The 18,586-nt window shown below is 32.6% G+C and overlaps 1 protein-coding gene across 4 annotated transcripts in view; it reads right to left on the bottom strand.

Annotated features, from left to right (window-relative positions):
- The window catches only part of LOC113862803 (callose synthase 10), a 52,890-nt gene that overhangs the window by 25,812 nt on the left and 8,492 nt on the right, over positions 1-18,586 (bottom strand). For 3 of the 4 annotated variants that reach the window (XM_027496032.1, XM_027496013.1, XM_027496041.1), the window contains 14 exons: positions 17,668-17,765; positions 17,465-17,582; positions 15,088-15,216; positions 14,103-14,179; positions 13,943-14,021; positions 10,744-10,836; positions 10,543-10,645; positions 10,342-10,465; positions 9,077-9,266; positions 8,928-8,980; positions 8,242-8,302; positions 6,262-6,343; positions 3,888-3,937; positions 19-105 (listed from right to left, as the gene is read on the bottom strand). In XM_027496032.1, the coding sequence (XP_027351833.1) occupies positions 19-105; positions 3,888-3,937; positions 6,262-6,343; positions 8,242-8,302; positions 8,928-8,980; positions 9,077-9,266; positions 10,342-10,465; positions 10,543-10,645; positions 10,744-10,836; positions 13,943-14,021; positions 14,103-14,179; positions 15,088-15,216; positions 17,465-17,582; positions 17,668-17,765 (1,344 nt within the window). Of the gene's footprint in view, positions 1-18; positions 106-3,887; positions 3,938-6,261; positions 6,344-8,229; positions 8,303-8,927; positions 8,981-9,076; positions 9,267-10,341; positions 10,466-10,542; positions 10,646-10,743; positions 10,837-13,942; positions 14,022-14,102; positions 14,180-15,087; positions 15,217-17,464; positions 17,583-17,667; positions 17,766-18,586 lie in introns of all 4 variants that reach the window. The other variant, XM_027496023.1, reaches the window with a different exon arrangement.

The raw sequence follows: 18,586 nt of genomic DNA on the forward strand, positions 1-18,586 counted from the left end.
GATTTAGAATTGAAATACCTCGCCTAGCCGAGCCCGTGCACCAATTACACCACCAACAATTGCTGACATGACAGTGTACCAAATGAGAATATCCATGAGATAAATCTGCCGAATTTAATTCAATTACTTTTTTGTCAGTCAATTACTATTATAACTCAATTAGTAATTTAGAACAACCAGCCCAATAACACGCTTGCTTAAATAACAAGAGAGAAATATATATCAAACTGAAAAAATCATGATCAAGGTTGTAAAACTGGAGAGTTTTAAACAAACAGTAACAAGAGAAAAAGAGAGAGAGAGAGAATTGAGAGAATTTGATGGAATCCCAGAATTATCATCACTCAATGATCTGATATAATATAATGCGATATATGTTGATAGCTAATCATCACTCAGTAGTTAACAACAGAAGGCTAACTAACTATATCAGTTACAGCTGTTATAACAGAATGTAGAAATTTCTACATGCTCTCTTAACAGTTCACGCATCTAACTAGAGACATTTTATCAGTATGCACCTAAGATTTATTTATAATTAGATAGATCCATGTACAGCAGGTACAAGCATCTACAGAAGTAACAAAATAAGAGTAACCCCCTATTGATAGAATAGGGGCTGGACCTTGTATGTTACTGAAGATTGGTGATACGGCATCAGCACATAATATAGTAGAGATATGAGTGTGTAAACAGTAGGCCTTTCCCAAACAAGCCTCAGAAAAAGAGTTAGTCTGCTCTTTATTTGTAGATGACCTATTACATTGTTTTAGTATGGCCTTTACAGCAACAGTGTGTAATCCCAAACTATTGTGCCAAATTGTGTACGGAAGGAGTTGAGAAATAGTACATAAAGTCTGATGTGCAATAGTATTAGTAGTCGAACAAGCTTTTGACTAAAAAGGTAACTTATGTGGCAATGATGCAGGTTGCAGCATCATGTGTTGAAATTTGAAGTGTCAATCAACTCCAAGTGATCCCTCCAGTAGAATGTCATGTGAAGCCTGAGATTTTGCAAAGCAGTGTTTAGGATGAAACTTAAGTACACATAGTTGTCTCTTGCAAACAAACACACAGTGACTAAGTTCTTTGCGATTGAAAGAACAACTAACAGATTATGGAGAAAGAGTGTGGTGTGTGGTTGTAATGGTAATTGAAATTGAGAACTTCCAAGCAATGTAATAGGCAAACCTTATTGATTTCCCATATGAACTTGCTCAGGTCCTTGAAATGGCACTCTGTTGGATATTTTCAGAATAAGGAGTTATACGGTGAGTAGATCCAAAATTAGGAGTCCACTCCTGAATCCTTATTTGATGGTTCAGCAGGTGCAAGAGAAATGCATCCGGTTGATACACCAAGCCATATGGCAGCAGAAGCAATGTGCTCATAAGACAGATAGAAAGGACACACATTCTGCGAGGAAGGCATAGAAGGTGTAGTTGATGGAGGTCTTTGAAAGCCAAATTGAGCATATGCAAGAAATTGAGGAACTGTGTAGTTCCAATCATAGTAGTCAAAATCACGTGCTGCCTTATAAAATTACACGATTTTGCGATCCCTGACCCCTTCTCCGTGATAGCATGCTGTCAGAATCACAAACCACCTAGATCAAGTGGGATCGCCATGCCAGACCGTAAAATCTGTAAGCTCAAACGATCCTTACATGGTGAGAAACCCGATTTTTTACCCAATGACCCATGACCCGCTTGGTGACCCAGTTTGCTAAAAGCTTATTGAAACCCTAAAATCCCTAAAATCAATTCAAAAGTTAATTCCTTCCTTCCTCAGCTCTCACTTCACACAACCTCGTTTTGCTTTGCTCCAACAAATGTGCTATGTTTCGGCGACTCTGTGATCTGCAACCTGCAAAGCTTCATTTTGCGACTTCTGATGCTTTGTTCTGCAACCTACAGCTTGTTCTGTCCGGCTGTTGTGTGATGTTGTGCTGCTGTTGTTCTCTCTCTAGATTCGATCCTACAAGTTACAATCTTTCACTCCTTCTCTGATCCTACATAGAATCTCGATTTTGACTACCATGGTTCCAATCAAAAATATGATAACAAGAGAGAGCATCCTGGCCAAATTTGTAACACACTTGACATTGAACAGATCTTTGAGGAGAGAAGATTCCTTGACTTAGTCCTCAAACTCCACCAACTCCATGAGCAAAAGTCCATGGAAGTTTGATCAAAAACAGACAATAGTGAAGCCTGAGATGCATTTACATTTGCAGGACCACCACCAACATTAAGCAACGAATTAGAGGAAGATGAAACAAGATCCTTGTTTTGCACGAGATTTACAGAAACAGCATCTCTAATGAGGGCTTGGAGAATTTTGTCCAACTGAGTTTCATGAGCAAGAAGAAGTGCTTCAAGCTCATGAACAGTCTACAGATCTAATCTACTGGTAATAGTGGTGACAAAAAAACCATAATCATCAGGAAAAGCATCCAACATCATATCAGTTTGGTCAACATATCAATAGTTGTCTTGATTCGAAGCAAATATTCATAAATGAACCGAGAGCCTTTCTTTGTGTTGCACAGTTCACAGCAAAATGAACGCAAGTTTGAGAGTGGAAAATTCTGTGAATCTTGTGCCAAAGTTGACAAGAATGTGTGCAACCAACCACTTGAGATGGACAAGATTCTGAAAGAGAAGAGAGGAAACATGAAAACAGGAGTTGATCCTATCGGTCACACTGCAAGCAGGCTTCACTGACTGTTTCGAGTTGTCTATCTTTAAAGTTGAGAAGGAATTTGTTTATGGACAACAAATCGATGCAGTGAATGCACCTTGATAACAGCTTCAATTTGATGTTTCCAAAGGAGAAAACTCTCCTCATCCAATCTTGACAGTAATGAAGGGGATTGATTAGAATGGCCATGGATTAGGATCACTATGAAGCTCTTGATACCAAGTTAAGAAACAATAATGTGAAAAAGACAAGTCACAAGGGCATCACAGCTAAATTAGAATTCAGAACAGTAGCTACTCACAGCAGGTGCTACTAACTCACAAGGCTCGTTGAGGGTCACTAACACAGCAGAACAGTTGTCGCAGACTTGCAGCAGGTGCAGACCTGGTTGTGCAAAACATCCAGGTTCAGAACAGAGACTTGTCTAAAGTGGCAGTCTCTAAACATGCTGGACAGCAGGTAGCTTGCCGATGACAGGTGCTGAAAATGCAGAACAGAGAGCAGGTGCCAAAGTGAGGCAGAGCAGCCCGGCTATGAGATTGACTTTTTTTTTTTTTTTGCAAATTTGGATGAGTTTTATGAAATCACAAAATGGCCCTCCAACTAACGATTTAATGTGAATTTATCTGATTACAAGTGATTTCACCAGAAAATGAATTTGCATGCATGTTGGTGGCTCATTTTGGGTAGGTGAGAGAGTTTAAGAGTTAAAGCTCAAGTTTAACTACCATGATTATGATTTTATCAGATAATACAAAAGACTTATAGTAATATTATAGCTTTAATACTAGTATAGCACAAGGTCAGGCTAATAACGCTCCTTACATAACAGGACACACAACAACAATAAAAACTAGGATTTAATATGCAAATATAAAAATGAAACAGATAATCAATATTTATTGTAAACACACCCTATTTTCCTACTCAATGAACCCGAATATTTCTCTACTCTTAACTGATATCTCCACTAATATTTACTTTCAACTGAATACAAATGGTGTGGGCCACTTTCTAGCTTTTATTTGAGACTACTCCTAAAGCACCATTACAAAAAATAAATAACTAAATAATCCATAATACAATGCCATAATCAATTAGCATGCATAAATACAAGACTAGTAGACTACAAATAACTGTTTTCTCAAATTAAAGAGAATGAAGCTAAATAGAAGACTACTCACAGCCACAACAGGAGCCCACAAGCTAACTATAGTCAAGGCATTGTTATTATCTGCAAAATTCACATGCATAAATTAGTGACAAACATAATTTCTTAATAGTATAAACTGACATGTGCACTAAACAGTGCAAGAGAGAGCATTAAAATCATATATACCTAAAGAAGAATATTGTTTTATAAGGGATAACAACTTCAAATTATTAAGGACCACAAAAAAATTATTTAGAGAGAAGGATTATCAGATTTTGCTTGCCTGAATCTGACAAAAATATACTTATGAAGAAAGTAGTACATGTATATTACTTGTCAAGGAGTTGTTAATTGTTTGTATAAAGTGATTAAAAGTTTTAAATAAAATTATATATTAGATACACTAAGTTAGAAAGAAACTTGTTAATGGCTATTGCTATGTGTTGAGTGGTTACTAGAAAGAAATGTGTTCTTGATTTTGTTAAAGATGTTACATAAAATCATTCAAGTGTCTTTGGCTAACATCTTAAGCGTTGGAACTGTTTGTGCATGACATGGTATCAGAACCTCTATAATCAAGCAGTCAAGAGTTCAATCCTTGTTGCCCTCATTATTCTAATAAAAATTTGAATTTCAGCATAAGGGTAGGTGGGCCTATTGATTATACATGCTTAAATCCCAAAGGGCTAATGTGAGGCAGTGTATATAAAACCTTTCATGTGTCTTCCACTAATAGCTTCAGCTGTTCATTTTGTAGGTTCACGACAGATCTATTAAGCGAAGAGAAAACGAGAGAGATATGATGAAATATGTGAATTTAAGCTACATCGCAAAGCTGAATAAATAGACCAAAAATAACAACTATACAGATTAGAGTAATCGTAATTATCATAAGCACGTGATTTTATAGAGTGTAATGTTATCAATGGCGGATGGCGACTCATGGCAAAAACCCAAAAAAACTGCCATAAAGTTATGGCAACCGCCATGGCAGGTTATGACGATATGGCGGATATAATAAAATATATAAAAAAATACTATAGGTCACAGAAAATGAAAAAAAATAATTAACTCAAAATATATGTAGTATAACCCATAATCCAAGGCATAATTCAATATGCGATTAGAAGCTCTTGATGATGAAGATTCTTGTTGAGCATGTTAAGAGAAGCTGAAATAAAGATAATTTTTTTTTAGGAAAAACAAAGAAAAAACAAACATGTGGAAGAGAAAAAAATTGAAAGATAGAAAGGGTAAAACTGAAATGAAGGAAAAAAAGAAAAAACTGCAAAAGAGGGGGGGAAAACAAGAAGAAAAAATTGGCTACCGGAAAATATGGGGTCGCGAAGATGGAGGATCAGTCACTAGAAATGGAAGTTGAAGTCGTCGGAGATGGAGAACAGAATGGCGGCTGCAAGCAGAACAAGTAACAAGTCAAATAAGAGAGAGATCTGAGACGAGTGCTACGTCAGAGAAGACAAAGAGATGAATAGAGATGAGAGAGGGATTGGAGAGATGAGATGGATTGGAGTCGAACAGAGATGAAAGGGATGAAAAAAGAGAGAAATCTGAGATGAGGGAGTAAGATTTTGAGTAACGTAGAAGAGGACTTAACCTAAGTTTTCTGCGCGGGTCACCCTTGGACCTGGTCAGGTTTGGGCCCAAATCACTGAATCTGCCATTTTTGAAAGTTTTCTTCCATGGTCGCCATTACTGCCATGCGTGTAACGGCAGCCATGGTGCCGCCATGTAAAAATGCCATATAACGGAAGCGGTTTAATGGCGAGCTTAGAACCTGCCATGACGCCGCCATTCGACAACACTGATATAGTGAACAAGTAACATTTGAAACACTAGATACTTGTAATATACTCATTTACCAAACACCTTTTTTTGATCAACAAACTTAAAAGCAAGCTAAATAAGCTAAACAACATCCAAGTTTTCCTACTTCACCGGTAATCACATTTCAATCAACCTAATTCTAATCCATTTACCTTTGGAACCAGCAGTCAGAATGAACTCATTGGATATGAGGATTCAAACATAGATGGAAATTACAAAATTGCTGCTTATTAAATTTTTTTCCTAATACAAATCCCTGCTGGCTTATGATCTATACTTGCAGAAATTTGCTCTATTTCCTTAATTGTCCCCAGCATTATCCATACTTTTTGTTTCCTTTCTACCTATCCATTTTCTTAAAAAATTCCAGTTCCACCAACCTTTTACTTCTTTTGAATGATATAAACTTTTATCTAAATGAAGAATCAAATCAAAAATGTAAAACTTTATGCCATTAGACTATAGATACATCCAAAATATAACATGCAAAATTTGTACAGAAAATATCAGGGCCTTAAAAATTAATCCAATGAACGAAAATCAATAATAACTATACTTACTCTTTGAGATGAAATCATGCCATGAGTAAGTCAAAGAAGGAATATGAGCAATGATGTTGGTAGGTTTGACAAGAGGTCTAATCTGCAATATAGGAATTAGGAACAGATGATAATTAGTAAATTATGAATGTCAAATTTCTCCACATTCTATCTACAATACTAATGACAAATTTTTATTTTTATGATTAACTAAAGTCAGATGCTAAACACTTGAGGTTCCTAGCTTATCAAAACATCGCCATGTGTCGGGGCATGTTATGACTCAAGTAACTCATAACATAGTGTTCTCTAATCATTGAGCTTCTGTTATCGTTAGATGCCAGCTGTTAACATTGGTTAAAAAAGAGAGAGAATAGAAAAGATAGATAGACAACTGTAGAAAGTTAGCTGCCAATTGTCAAGTGTATTGCACACTGTCTAGTATATTTCTCAGGATCTATAAATAGATCAAACCTCTTGAATTCAATTGACGTTTGGACATCAATAGAAGACTTTATATTTCTCTCAAAGTTTCTCTAATTTCTCTCTGAACTCAAGTTTCTAATTCTGAATTACTTTCAAACCTAACATACATATATGTGTGTCTATGTGTGTATGTATGTGAGATTCGGTCCTTTCTATCAATAAAAATAGCCCTTTTGCTAGCCACCTTAGGTGGGGCTATTGGAACTCAAACATGCCTAATAACACACTACTTTTTAACTTTTATTCAACTTTTTAATTTCATCCACATCTAACCTTTTAATTTAAATAAAGGTAAAAATCATTTAAGTTTACACCCTTCATATATTGATGAAGCTGTAAGCACACTGATACGTCTATTCATACTTTTTCTTTTTTTTTTAATTTGTATTCCATGTTTTGAAATTATCTATTTCCATTTTTTTCTTAGACACAAATCAAATTAATATATGTTTTCTCCGTGCATATATTATATGGAATACAAAAAAGATAGACAATAAAAAATAAAATAAAAGTAGAAAAATATATTTTCTTTTAACTAAAATACAAAAATAACATAACCAGTACACCAACATTGCATTTTAACTAATATATTACAAAAGAATAAACTTGTTAAAAATAATAATTATAAAAATATTAAACATAATTTTGACAATAAAATAAATAAATAAATATATATATATATATATAACATATTAAAAACCTTCTTCACCGCCAATAATTATACAGTAAAAAACAATCGAAAGTTGACACTTCTGTAACATTTCAATGGTTAAATGTGTACACTTGTATAACAATGACACTTTCATATTTATCTACCTACCTACCTACCTATCTATCTATCTATCCATCTGTATACACACACACACACATATCTATGGTTTTTACCACTCATATTTGCTTACACTTCTTAGTTGTTTACAATATCAAATACTTTAATATCCTTTACAAACTTATGTTTCAAGCGAGTCTAACCATTTTATTAGTTATATTTTACTATTTATTTATTAGAACTTTTGGTATTTCTATTAATATAAAAGTCATAATCATACAAACAAAAAAAAGAGAAGAAAGGAATATGCACTCTTCCTCTTTGTTTTTTCTATTCTTTACAATTTTATTTTATTTCCAAAAATTACATTGATGTTTTTATAAGTAAAAACATTATTTCTCATGTATAATAGTATAGTAATTAAACAAAATATTTATTTATTGGACATGTCATTTAAAAAATTATTAATCAAATTTTTCTATCACAGTTAAAAATATTTTTTATTGTGTAATTAAAAATAAAATGTATTAATTTTTTTTTATTTTTTACATATGTATAGATGAAGTAAATTTAAATTATGTTAACCACTCTTCGGAAGAAAAACTGAAATAAGGATTAGTTTGGAATGTAGAATAAAAATAAAAAAGTATGAAGTGAAAAATAAGCATATTGGAGTGTCAAAATAGCCCGATTAAGCTACATACCCTATAAAAACAAATAAATAAAATAGAAACATAATGACTTGCCTGGAGAAAGTAAGCAAAAGTGAATTTGCAGGCTAGTACCACCAACCAGAAGACCACATACCTGCAGATCATAAAAACATAATTCTGAAAATAGCAATCGAAAAATCTATATCACAAAGCTGCACTACTAACAATATGCAAGGTGAATAAAAGCAGTAAGAAATGTCAAAAAATAAAATAAACATTGGTAACATGATACCTAAGGGGTTGTTTGGGAAGGAGGATTTTGGAGGGAAGGGGAGGGCATAAATTTATATTTTAAATAAATATATTTAAAATTAATATTTTTTAAAAATAAGAGATAGAAATTAATATATTAACAAAAATTTAATGTATTAATAATGTATTTGTCATCATAAATAATATATAAATTCTTTTAATTTAAAATTAAAAAATAAGTCCTCCCCTCCCCTCCCCTCCCCTTCAAAAACCCCCTTCCAAACACACCCTAAGTCATCAACACTGCTAAAATGGCAACAAGCATGCATAATTGAAAGGCTTCACAAGAGTAGTAGTTCACAAGTTGAAAGAATATCAAACACAATGACCACATGAATTTTATAGATAGAATGGGTTGAATAATGATAGAGTCCAGTTACAAAACCAGAAAAAAGCAAGCAAATAGGTGTCTCATCCTATAAGTGACTGTTTTATAACAAGATTTAATTTTCTGCATGACAACCAACCTGCAGTAATCACTCATTGTCTCATAGAGACCGCGTCCAACATAATATCTTTCCTGAATTATATCATTGAAAAGGCGTAAATAACAAGTCATAACACAGAAAAAACTTGAAAATAACCAGGTCACAGTTAAATAGTAAAAATAACTCACTTGATAAATCCACTTAAAAAACTGAAAGAATGACTGATCAGACATTTCAGAAAGAGCATGACAAGCTGGAAATTTGAGCAACAGCGCAAGGAATAGACGTAGAGCAGCATAAACACCAAGTACAAGAAGGTATATCCGAAAATAGAATGAATTGTCAGAGTTATGACTATTTCTCTCCTGCAAAACCTTCCTGCAATTGTAACATAATTATGTTAAAAACTAATGTAGTTGAAATGTAATCCAAATTACCATTGTTGTAAAAAGCAGCTGATGTGGAATTGAAGCAGGGAAGAAAACAGACTCATTGCCCAAAATGGCCGGCAAGTAAAGTTGATTAAGCAGCCACATCAAGTTAATGTGGGTCACGCAGATTCATCATGCATTTCCAGCCAACTTACTTATTTACACTCACTTAAAATGCTTGGTAGCAATTGATATTATTCTAAAGTGGCATTGCAATCTACTAAAATGGTTATATGAGCTTAAAAAAGCCTAGCAATACAAGGGAAAAAAAAACATAAAAATAGGATCTAAATGAACCAGCCATGCATCACCTACAGTCTGGAAGCTGAAGCTCCTTTATCCTCTAAATTCATGCCCATATCCATATTCTGGACAAGCTACAGATTCCCCCTCTTTATCTCCATTTATTATCTAGCATTGCCTCTCTGTGTCTAACTTGGCTACTACAGTTGCATTTGTTTGGATGTGATTTACATGATTACATTATTATGTTTCAACCATTATCAATTGGATTACTTTACGATTTTAAAGTTTTTTCCCCATAAACAGGGAATTTATTAAGAAACAGAAGATACAAACAAAGAGGATAAGTATTATTTTAGAAGAAAAGAAGAAACATCCAAAAATAAAAGGATAAAACCAAGACAAAATGATCAAGTATACATGAAACAGCATGCCAATATCCCTGAAAATCAAATAAAGGCCACCCCTCCTAAGAAGGCATTGGCAGAGCACTAAAAACAAGCTAGAAAAACAAATTGATCCCAGATGAACTCAATAAGTTTTCAAAATATTGTAATTTGCTTAGTTTGCATTTAAATTGCATCTTGGCTATGATTTGTCGTTATATGGAAGTATGAATAATTATAATCATTTTTCAAACATCCACATCACTTCTTTGATGCGATCACTTCACCTCATCACATCAAACTGATGCATGCCACCTCAACCCACTTGTCGCCTTGCCTCAAGACAACACTGAATTACATGACAAAATAGCAAATGGGGAATTGAAAACTCACAGGTAAACATATGTTACAAACACGGACGTCAAGCCACCCCAAAAGAACCTTATAACTAGTCTTGAAACAGCCATGCCCCTTGCAGTGGTGTATGCCCCAAAAGTAAGCAACACATCTAAGCAACCTATCCATAAAAATAGAATTTTGAGAATCACTTGCCATTCACATGAGGAAGAACTGCAGAAAACACAAACATCTTACTCTTGATGAAATTCATGATTGCAAATGACGGCCCAATGCTAAGTATTATTTTGAAAGTATCCAAGTTAATATGTCCATGGTGGAAAGCAATGATTGTCAAAGCCTGCACAGAACAGGAGTTAGACATACTTCATCCTAGAATCAATCATTGGTAATCAGGGTTCAGACTTCAGAGTAATAATGATGAACAAAAAAAGGAACCTGAAACATTAATGCCAAGAAGATCCAAAGACGATGAAAACTTTGATACAAGTGAAGAAACGTTCTATGCTCAACAAAACTGCTTTTCCCAGTCTGCAAACCACAGGTTGAACATACAAAGGAGACAAATAAATCAGATAATCAATGTGATTATGCATGTTAGTTCAGCTTATTTTGGTGAAACAGTCAATTTTTCAAACTAACTTCTCAAAACAACTTTTGAAAAACAAAAAAGAATTTATTTCTCCCAAAATAATCAAATCCAAGTGTAGCATGATTGGGAATTGTTATTTACGAAGAAATAAATTCTTGTCTGTTTTTCAAAAGTTCTCTCAGGAAGCCAGCAAAAATGAGTGATTACATCTTCAAAATCAGTTAAACCAAGCATACATACATAAAAAAACAGCCACCATTACCTTGAACCATAAATAATCCATCATACTCAGATTCCCAAATACACCATTCCAAGTTACAAGTACAAAAATTCTTCAAACAAAGTGCTTCAATCTATATCTTAATGCCAATTTGGACAAGACTCCACCCACATTATACACTCGAGTCCTCATTCTTCAACAATAATGCTTTTCAGCGTTGTTCTTATCCTCATTAAGCCATGTGGCTCTTCCTACAATCAGCATTTAGTTTTAATTATAATTTTTTTTAATTCCTTTTGAATACTACTTTTCAAGTTTGATTTTAATTTTCCTAAATGAAAAATATCTATCTTTGTCAGATAAACAAATTGAATTTTAAGATTATTATAATCTAAATCTGTCATTTCTTGAAATATCTCTTCTGATTCAAAATTATGGTATAACGTGAATCCCCCCTGTTCCGGTCATGGAATAGATGAAATAAACCAAAAAACGGATTTTTGTTTAAGAATAAAATCTTATTGGAATTGTCCAATTCATCCTTCGAAACCATATCACATCCCGAATCTGATGAAATAGGATGAATTAAGACAGTATTTTGTAAGTACATAATTATCTTGAATATATTAACTATTTCTTTATTTTCCCATCGAAAAGAACAAAAGAAATATCTTATTCTAGTCAAATCTAGTATGGATCGTACATGAACGGTAATTAGAGTCGGTGGCTTTCCTAGGGTTTCCTCATTTGGGATCCTAGGGTAGAGAATCAAGCTAGCCCTTGCGAACAGCTTGATGCACTATCTCCCTTCAACCTTTTGAGCAAAATGCGGCAAAAGAAAAAAGAATCAATGGACCGACCCCATCGTCTCCACTCTGTAGAAACTACGAGATCATACCAAGGACGCCTTTGGCATCCAACGGTCGCAGACCGACCATAGAACCCTGTTCAAAAAGCAGAATGCATTAGCCATCCGCTCTCAGGTTGGACAGTAAAGGTTAGAAAAGAACAATCACTCATTCTTAAAAACTTGTAGGCAAATCCTCGAGAACCACAAAAATCCTTAGTTAGAATGGGATTCCAACTCAGCACCTTTTGAGATTTTGAGAAGAGTTGCTCTCTGGAGAGCACAATACAATGAAAGTTGTAAGCTGTGTTTGGGGGAGGGGGGAGTTATTACCTATCGTTGGCCTCTATGGTAGAATCAGTCGGTGCCTAAGAGACAGTGGTAAAAAGAACTTAATATGTTAATAAATCAGAAGGCCTAGAAATTCATTTCAGACAATAGAACCTTCTCAAATTGTTTCTTCTTAAAAACTAAAAAGATTTTTGCCAAAATAATGGATGCCAAGAAGAACAAGAGACCTTGGACATGTAACATATCTTGAAGTACTATTTCTGCATCCTCTTGACCAAATCCACCCACATTAGGATTACTCGTTAATGGTTGATCAAGTTTGATAGATTCACCTTCTAAAACAAGAAGTTCTAGTCCTAGAGGTATAATATCAATCACTTCATGTCCATCTAATGCATCCACTATAGTTATTCCGTATCCCCCTTTTCTTTACATATGATTCTTTTTACTATACTTGCTGTTGTAGCATTATAAACATTATTATTACTCTTGCTCCCGTCGAGATAAATTTGACCCCTTCCCATGTTCCAGCCTCCTAATTTGAAAATGAATTTAAACTTTTGACACACCATATACATAAAGATAATGTGAATTGATTTTAAAAATTTATTTTCATAATTTCCTCTTCAATATTAAAATCTTGTCTTTTTAATTCATTCTAATTTAATACTTCATTTGGTCCTTTTATAAAGCATTTTTAACTAAATTACACAAACCAATAAAAAATAGTTAAAGTTAATTAATCTTCTTGATTTAAAAAAAAAATATATATTATAGCAAGATAATACTACCCTCAATTAATACCCCCTTATTGGTTTTAATTTAGATTCTCACCAAAGGTAAATATATATTAAAAAAAAAACATAATAAATGCTTCATAAAAACTATAAAATGCCTTATAAAAAGCTACTAATGAAATTTATTGTTGTATTTCTAAATTTTATTTAAATTTAAAAATACTCATGCAATGCATTGGAAACTTGCTAGTATACTCTACAAAACAAAAGTAACCAAAAAACCTAACAAAAAATTAAACTAAAATAGGTGATGATAAGACCTACCAAAACCACCAGTATTACAAGTCGATAGAAGGATTCAGTCACAAGTACAACTGTACAAGGGCTACGAATTTTTATTTCTTTGGTAGAAATGGAGAAAGAACACAATGGCATTGCCTGATCCCAAAGAACACTGACTAAATTTTTTATTTCCATTATTCTTTTATTTTAGAAATGGGGGATTACATAAAGGAGAAACAATAGAATTTAGGGAGGTGGATATGATACCAACAGAAAAGGAAATGCAATGACCTAATAATTAACAATGCAACTACACAATTATACAACAACCAAACCAAGCCACATAAATCAAACGGTGTCATAATTGTCTGTCATAGATCATGTCAACAACCCCACAATCATAAAACAAGAAAATAATTTATAATTTATTTATAATCTTGAATACAAGTGGAAAATAATTTCCAAACCAGTCAATAGAAAATATATCATTTTAAAAATTAAAAAACTATTGCAAAATGATCAATGGTAAACAAGAATAATCATTATCACAATAGCACTGAAAACAATTGCACAGACTGAAGGGGAAAAAATTATATAAACAAAATTTTTTTAAAAATAACTACCCAAGGAACATAGAAGAGAGGTGTAAAGGAAGCATCAAAACTAACCCTTTTTGATTTTTTAGGTTTACGCAAGAACGGTGAATCCGTCCTCATTGGCCAGCTTAATTCAAAACAAGCAGGTGACCTGCATATAATCGCGGATTATTATTGACAATTGTTAAGTCCACCTACTAGCCAAAATGTTACAAGGCACCAGTCTGCAAACCAAAAGTATTCATTGAAGTCATCATAATTCCGCCATGCTGAATGTGCAGCTTTTCCATTATTATTTCTGGCAGCCTCCTGCAAAATTTTGGAAGGGGAGAAGGTGCTAAGCAATGGTATAAATAAAAAGGATAACTAAAGACAATTATAATTATACAAAAGAATAGGTAGACAACATATAACCTACAGACAGTATAAAAATACCAAAAATCCTACAAAGCACATGTGCACAAACACAAGTACAAACATAAAGAGCTAAGAAAAAAGAAAAACTTAATGGAACAAAGCTGCCCAACTCACAGCATTTCAGTCAGTGAAACCCCAGTAAAATGACCACGTATTAAGTTTCACACTGATACAAAAATCATCATTACATGTAATTAGGTAATACATAAAAAATATCCTAGGATTTTGCCCCTAGCCCACTTACATTTTTTATTCTTCATTTCAAGATGACACATAGCATAGCACTCGAACACTTCTAAGGATTCCAATAATATGTTGTTCATTATTCATATATAGATTGATTACTTAACCAATCATTAATTATTAATTATAAATATAGTTATTAAATTTAAGTCATTATTGCATGAATCAAACTAAAGTCAATTTCACAAAAGATATAGAACATATAAGTGTTACAATACAAAGCACTAAAATCAATTTATACAACCAATCAGGGTCCAGTACTAGTACAGAACCTAGTACAAGCCAAACAAAATAAAACTACTAGTAGTACGTCCAGTTACAAAACTTTGCTATATCCCCCTACTTAGGTAAAAGTTCATTGGGATCAGGCATTTTACCACACTGCTGGTTGCATACACAAAAGGTGAATATTGAAATGTACGCTTTCAGCAACAAAATGGCACTTTGCAACTCATTTCAACAAATAAATTTCAATTAATGTAGAACACCGATGGATAATAAGATTTGAAACATAGAACTGCATTATACTAAGAAGGTGGTGAACAAAAGAAACTCACTTCAGCTAGCGTTTTATAGATAGGACAAATTATTTTCTCAAGAAATTTTGTAGAACCATCATCAGTTACGCAGCTGATTGCAGGTTCAGCTTCTCCACGATCCAATAAAGCATCCAACTCTTTTGCCATCTAAATAACAAATGGGTGAAAAAAATTAGCATTAAAAGTGATTTGAAATGACTAACTTTATGCTTCCTGTGCATCAAATATTTAACAATATGAAAATGGGCTACCTAAGTAAAACTGAAGCATAGAGCTATACGGTGTATTCAACATAAAAAAAAGAACGTTAAATTACATATTTAGTTCTTATAGTTGACATTCATTTACAAATTAGTTGTTATACGTAAAAAAAGTTATATTTTAGTTCTTGCACCAGTGTTTTATTACATTTTGATACTTGTCATTTACGTTTTAGTCTTTGCCGTTAATGATGTTACAATGTCAGCAACGAAAATGTAACAAACACTTGTACAAGGATTAAAACATAAATTTTTCTAAGTATAAGAATTAATTTATAAATGAGTGTTAACTATAAGAATTCAATGAATATTTTAACCAAAATAAATAAACATTTTTGGTATACTTTTCTAGAAAAAATTAAAAATGAAGTACCAAATAAAATAATCATGAAATTTTACAAGACTGAAAACTCATATATTTAAGTCAAAAATCATTATTTCTTATTCAAGATCATATATACTTATACTATAGTTAAATACTTGTGATGTAAATCTTATCGATTTGTTAAATACATATATAATTGAAAAAATCACAATTATAGTTAATAAAATACTAAGAATAATTCACATATAATAAAGACTGTTTATTACAATTGAAAAAAAAACACTAAATATACCTAAATATTTTTTTTCATTGATAAAATATCTAATTGAAAGAAAAATTATCATAAAGATCAATTAATGAGATTTTGAGTCAATATAACAAGAATTGCTTACTTATATCATAATAGAAAAGTAACAAATTCACTAATGTAATAAAATTGATCCTTTTAAATTTTGAGCAACAATGTAATTTCATATCTCAAATATAGTAAATATTTCATTTCTTATAAAAAATGTATTTTTCAAAGATTCTATAAAATTTAATATATCATATAAAAGCTATATTATATATTAAATGAGACAATTACATATTAAAAATTTATAATAAAATTATCAACATTGACATTTTTGTTATTCCTCTAAAAAGGAGGTTAAAAGGTAAAAATATAAAATTAAATAAAATCACTTATTAGTCAAGAACTAAATGCTATTAAGATAAAATTGAATTATACTAAAGGTCTTTTCTCAACTAAATTTATCTTGTATTCTTTAAAAATTATAATTAAAATACACATTTGGTTACTATATTTGACATTTTCAAATTAGTCCTTATACGAATATTTTATTATATTTTGATCTCTTCATCATTAACAATGTTATAACAGTTGAAACTAAAATATAACAAAACACTTGTATAGGGACTAAAACGTAACTTTTTTAAGTACAAAGATTAATTCATAAATAAGTGTCAACTCTAGAGACTAAAATTTAACCAAAAGAGAAGAATATTTTAAAAAAATAAGATATGAAAGCATTGATTTACAATGTTTCTGTCTAACCTTTTGAATTCAAAACATACAACTTACTTTAACGGGTACAAAACTATGTCAAAAGGTATTTAAATATTAACATAAAATCTAATGAAAACCACCCATATATTAAGCTGAAGCTAATCTTCAAAATAGGGAGGTTTAAAACCCCTCCTTTTTATGTGGATGTCAATAATAACCCTTAGCAATTAGTGGCTAATATTTGCCAAGTTTAACGCACATGAACTATAAAATAAAGGAAGTTGTGTTATATTTGTTTCAATAAAATGAAACATTTGACTAAAGACCAGGCTATTAATTGCCAAGGGCATCTGTACCCTGTCAAAAAGAGAGCACTAGAAGAATTTCCTTGAAAACTGATGTGAGTTGTGAGAATACCAATTTTAAGAAAACAATATATGTATATGCATGTGTGTATATATATATATATATATATATATACACACGCACAAAGAACTGTTATCAAATCATTTATCTTGAAAGAAGATACTTATGTGTGCATGCACATGTGTGACAGATATCCATAGGTTATTGGTACACAGTCAAGTTTATAAATATGCTCTTATTTTACAAGAGCTTATTGAATAACCAGTTCATTGTTTACTAGAACACAACCTAAATCCAAATAGCATGGTGGTAGCACACATTGAAAGAAAGATCAAGTATAAGAAGTGATATGAAAATTTAGTTATGGTAACAAACTAAAAATGCTAACAGGGGCAATGATGGCTCAAAATTGGAATAGCTCAATTAGAGACTTACATGGTGGAATATATAGCAAATGCACTCAGGAAGAAATCGGACATTTGCAGCTTCACCCCAAATAAGAAAATACAGGGAAACCAAAAAAAGTTTCCGATCACGGTTAATTGCCTCTAAACTGCAGGAAACATGAAATGAAATTCATTCAAGCAAACTATGAAAGAGAAAAGCTACTCAAAGCGTGAGTAAGTTGAAGTACTGACCTATTCCATGCAAGGCGAATTCGCAAGTATCTACACCACTTGATATAGTTATCAAGCACCTTCAAGAAGACTTCATTGACAGTTTTCTCATCTATTTTCTTTACACCCCCACAGACAAAAGACACGAGCAAAAAATTCATAATTTGAAAGAAAAATAAACTAGTCAAAAATTATCAATGGATGTCTGGTCAATAAGAAATTCAACAACAACTATGGAAGAAAACAAAAAATTTCCATGTACATTTACCAAGAGACCACACTGAGCACACACAGAATATAGTCAGTAAATATCTAGTATGCTGGATTTTAGTTCGATCATGTGGGGAACGTGGGCTGGACTATGCCTTGCGTGAGAATGGGAAATGAGGAAGAAAGAAGTGTAATACAATATGGGTTCACATAACCTGCACACAGGCAGGCAACTGAGGCAAGTGGGGCAGCAAAGGGGGAAATTGAGCTAGGATTAGGTTAATAAGGAAAAGACACTAAGAATATGGGCTTTTCAAGGGTTCAGTTCTGGAGTGACATGGGAAGGAAGCTAGCCCCTCGAAGAACTAGCCTAGTTGCTGTTATTCCAGTTTTGGTTTATTTTTAATTTTTATTTGTCTTGATAGGTTGAGTTCACATTTTCTACAATAGAAAAGAAGGTTCCCACCAGTCTTCCAAAGCAACACATTACATAAAATATAACATTAAATATGCTTGCTAATTCCTCACAATCAAGCTAATATTCCTTCTTCAGCCAAGCAAATTACTCAGTCAATCTTTAAGAATGTTATCTCAAGCCTATACATTAGTGCTACACATAAAAGTAGAGCCCATAAAGGAGCATAAAGGAGAACAGACCCCTAGCACATATCACCAACCAATGGGGCAATGAATTTCCACAGCTTCTATTAATTTCCAACTTCAACAGAAA

This window comes from Abrus precatorius, unplaced genomic scaffold (assembly GCF_003935025.1).
Source record: "Abrus precatorius isolate BTA unplaced genomic scaffold, Abrus_2018 Scaffold10, whole genome shotgun sequence".
Taxonomy (NCBI): domain Eukaryota; kingdom Viridiplantae; phylum Streptophyta; class Magnoliopsida; order Fabales; family Fabaceae; genus Abrus; species Abrus precatorius.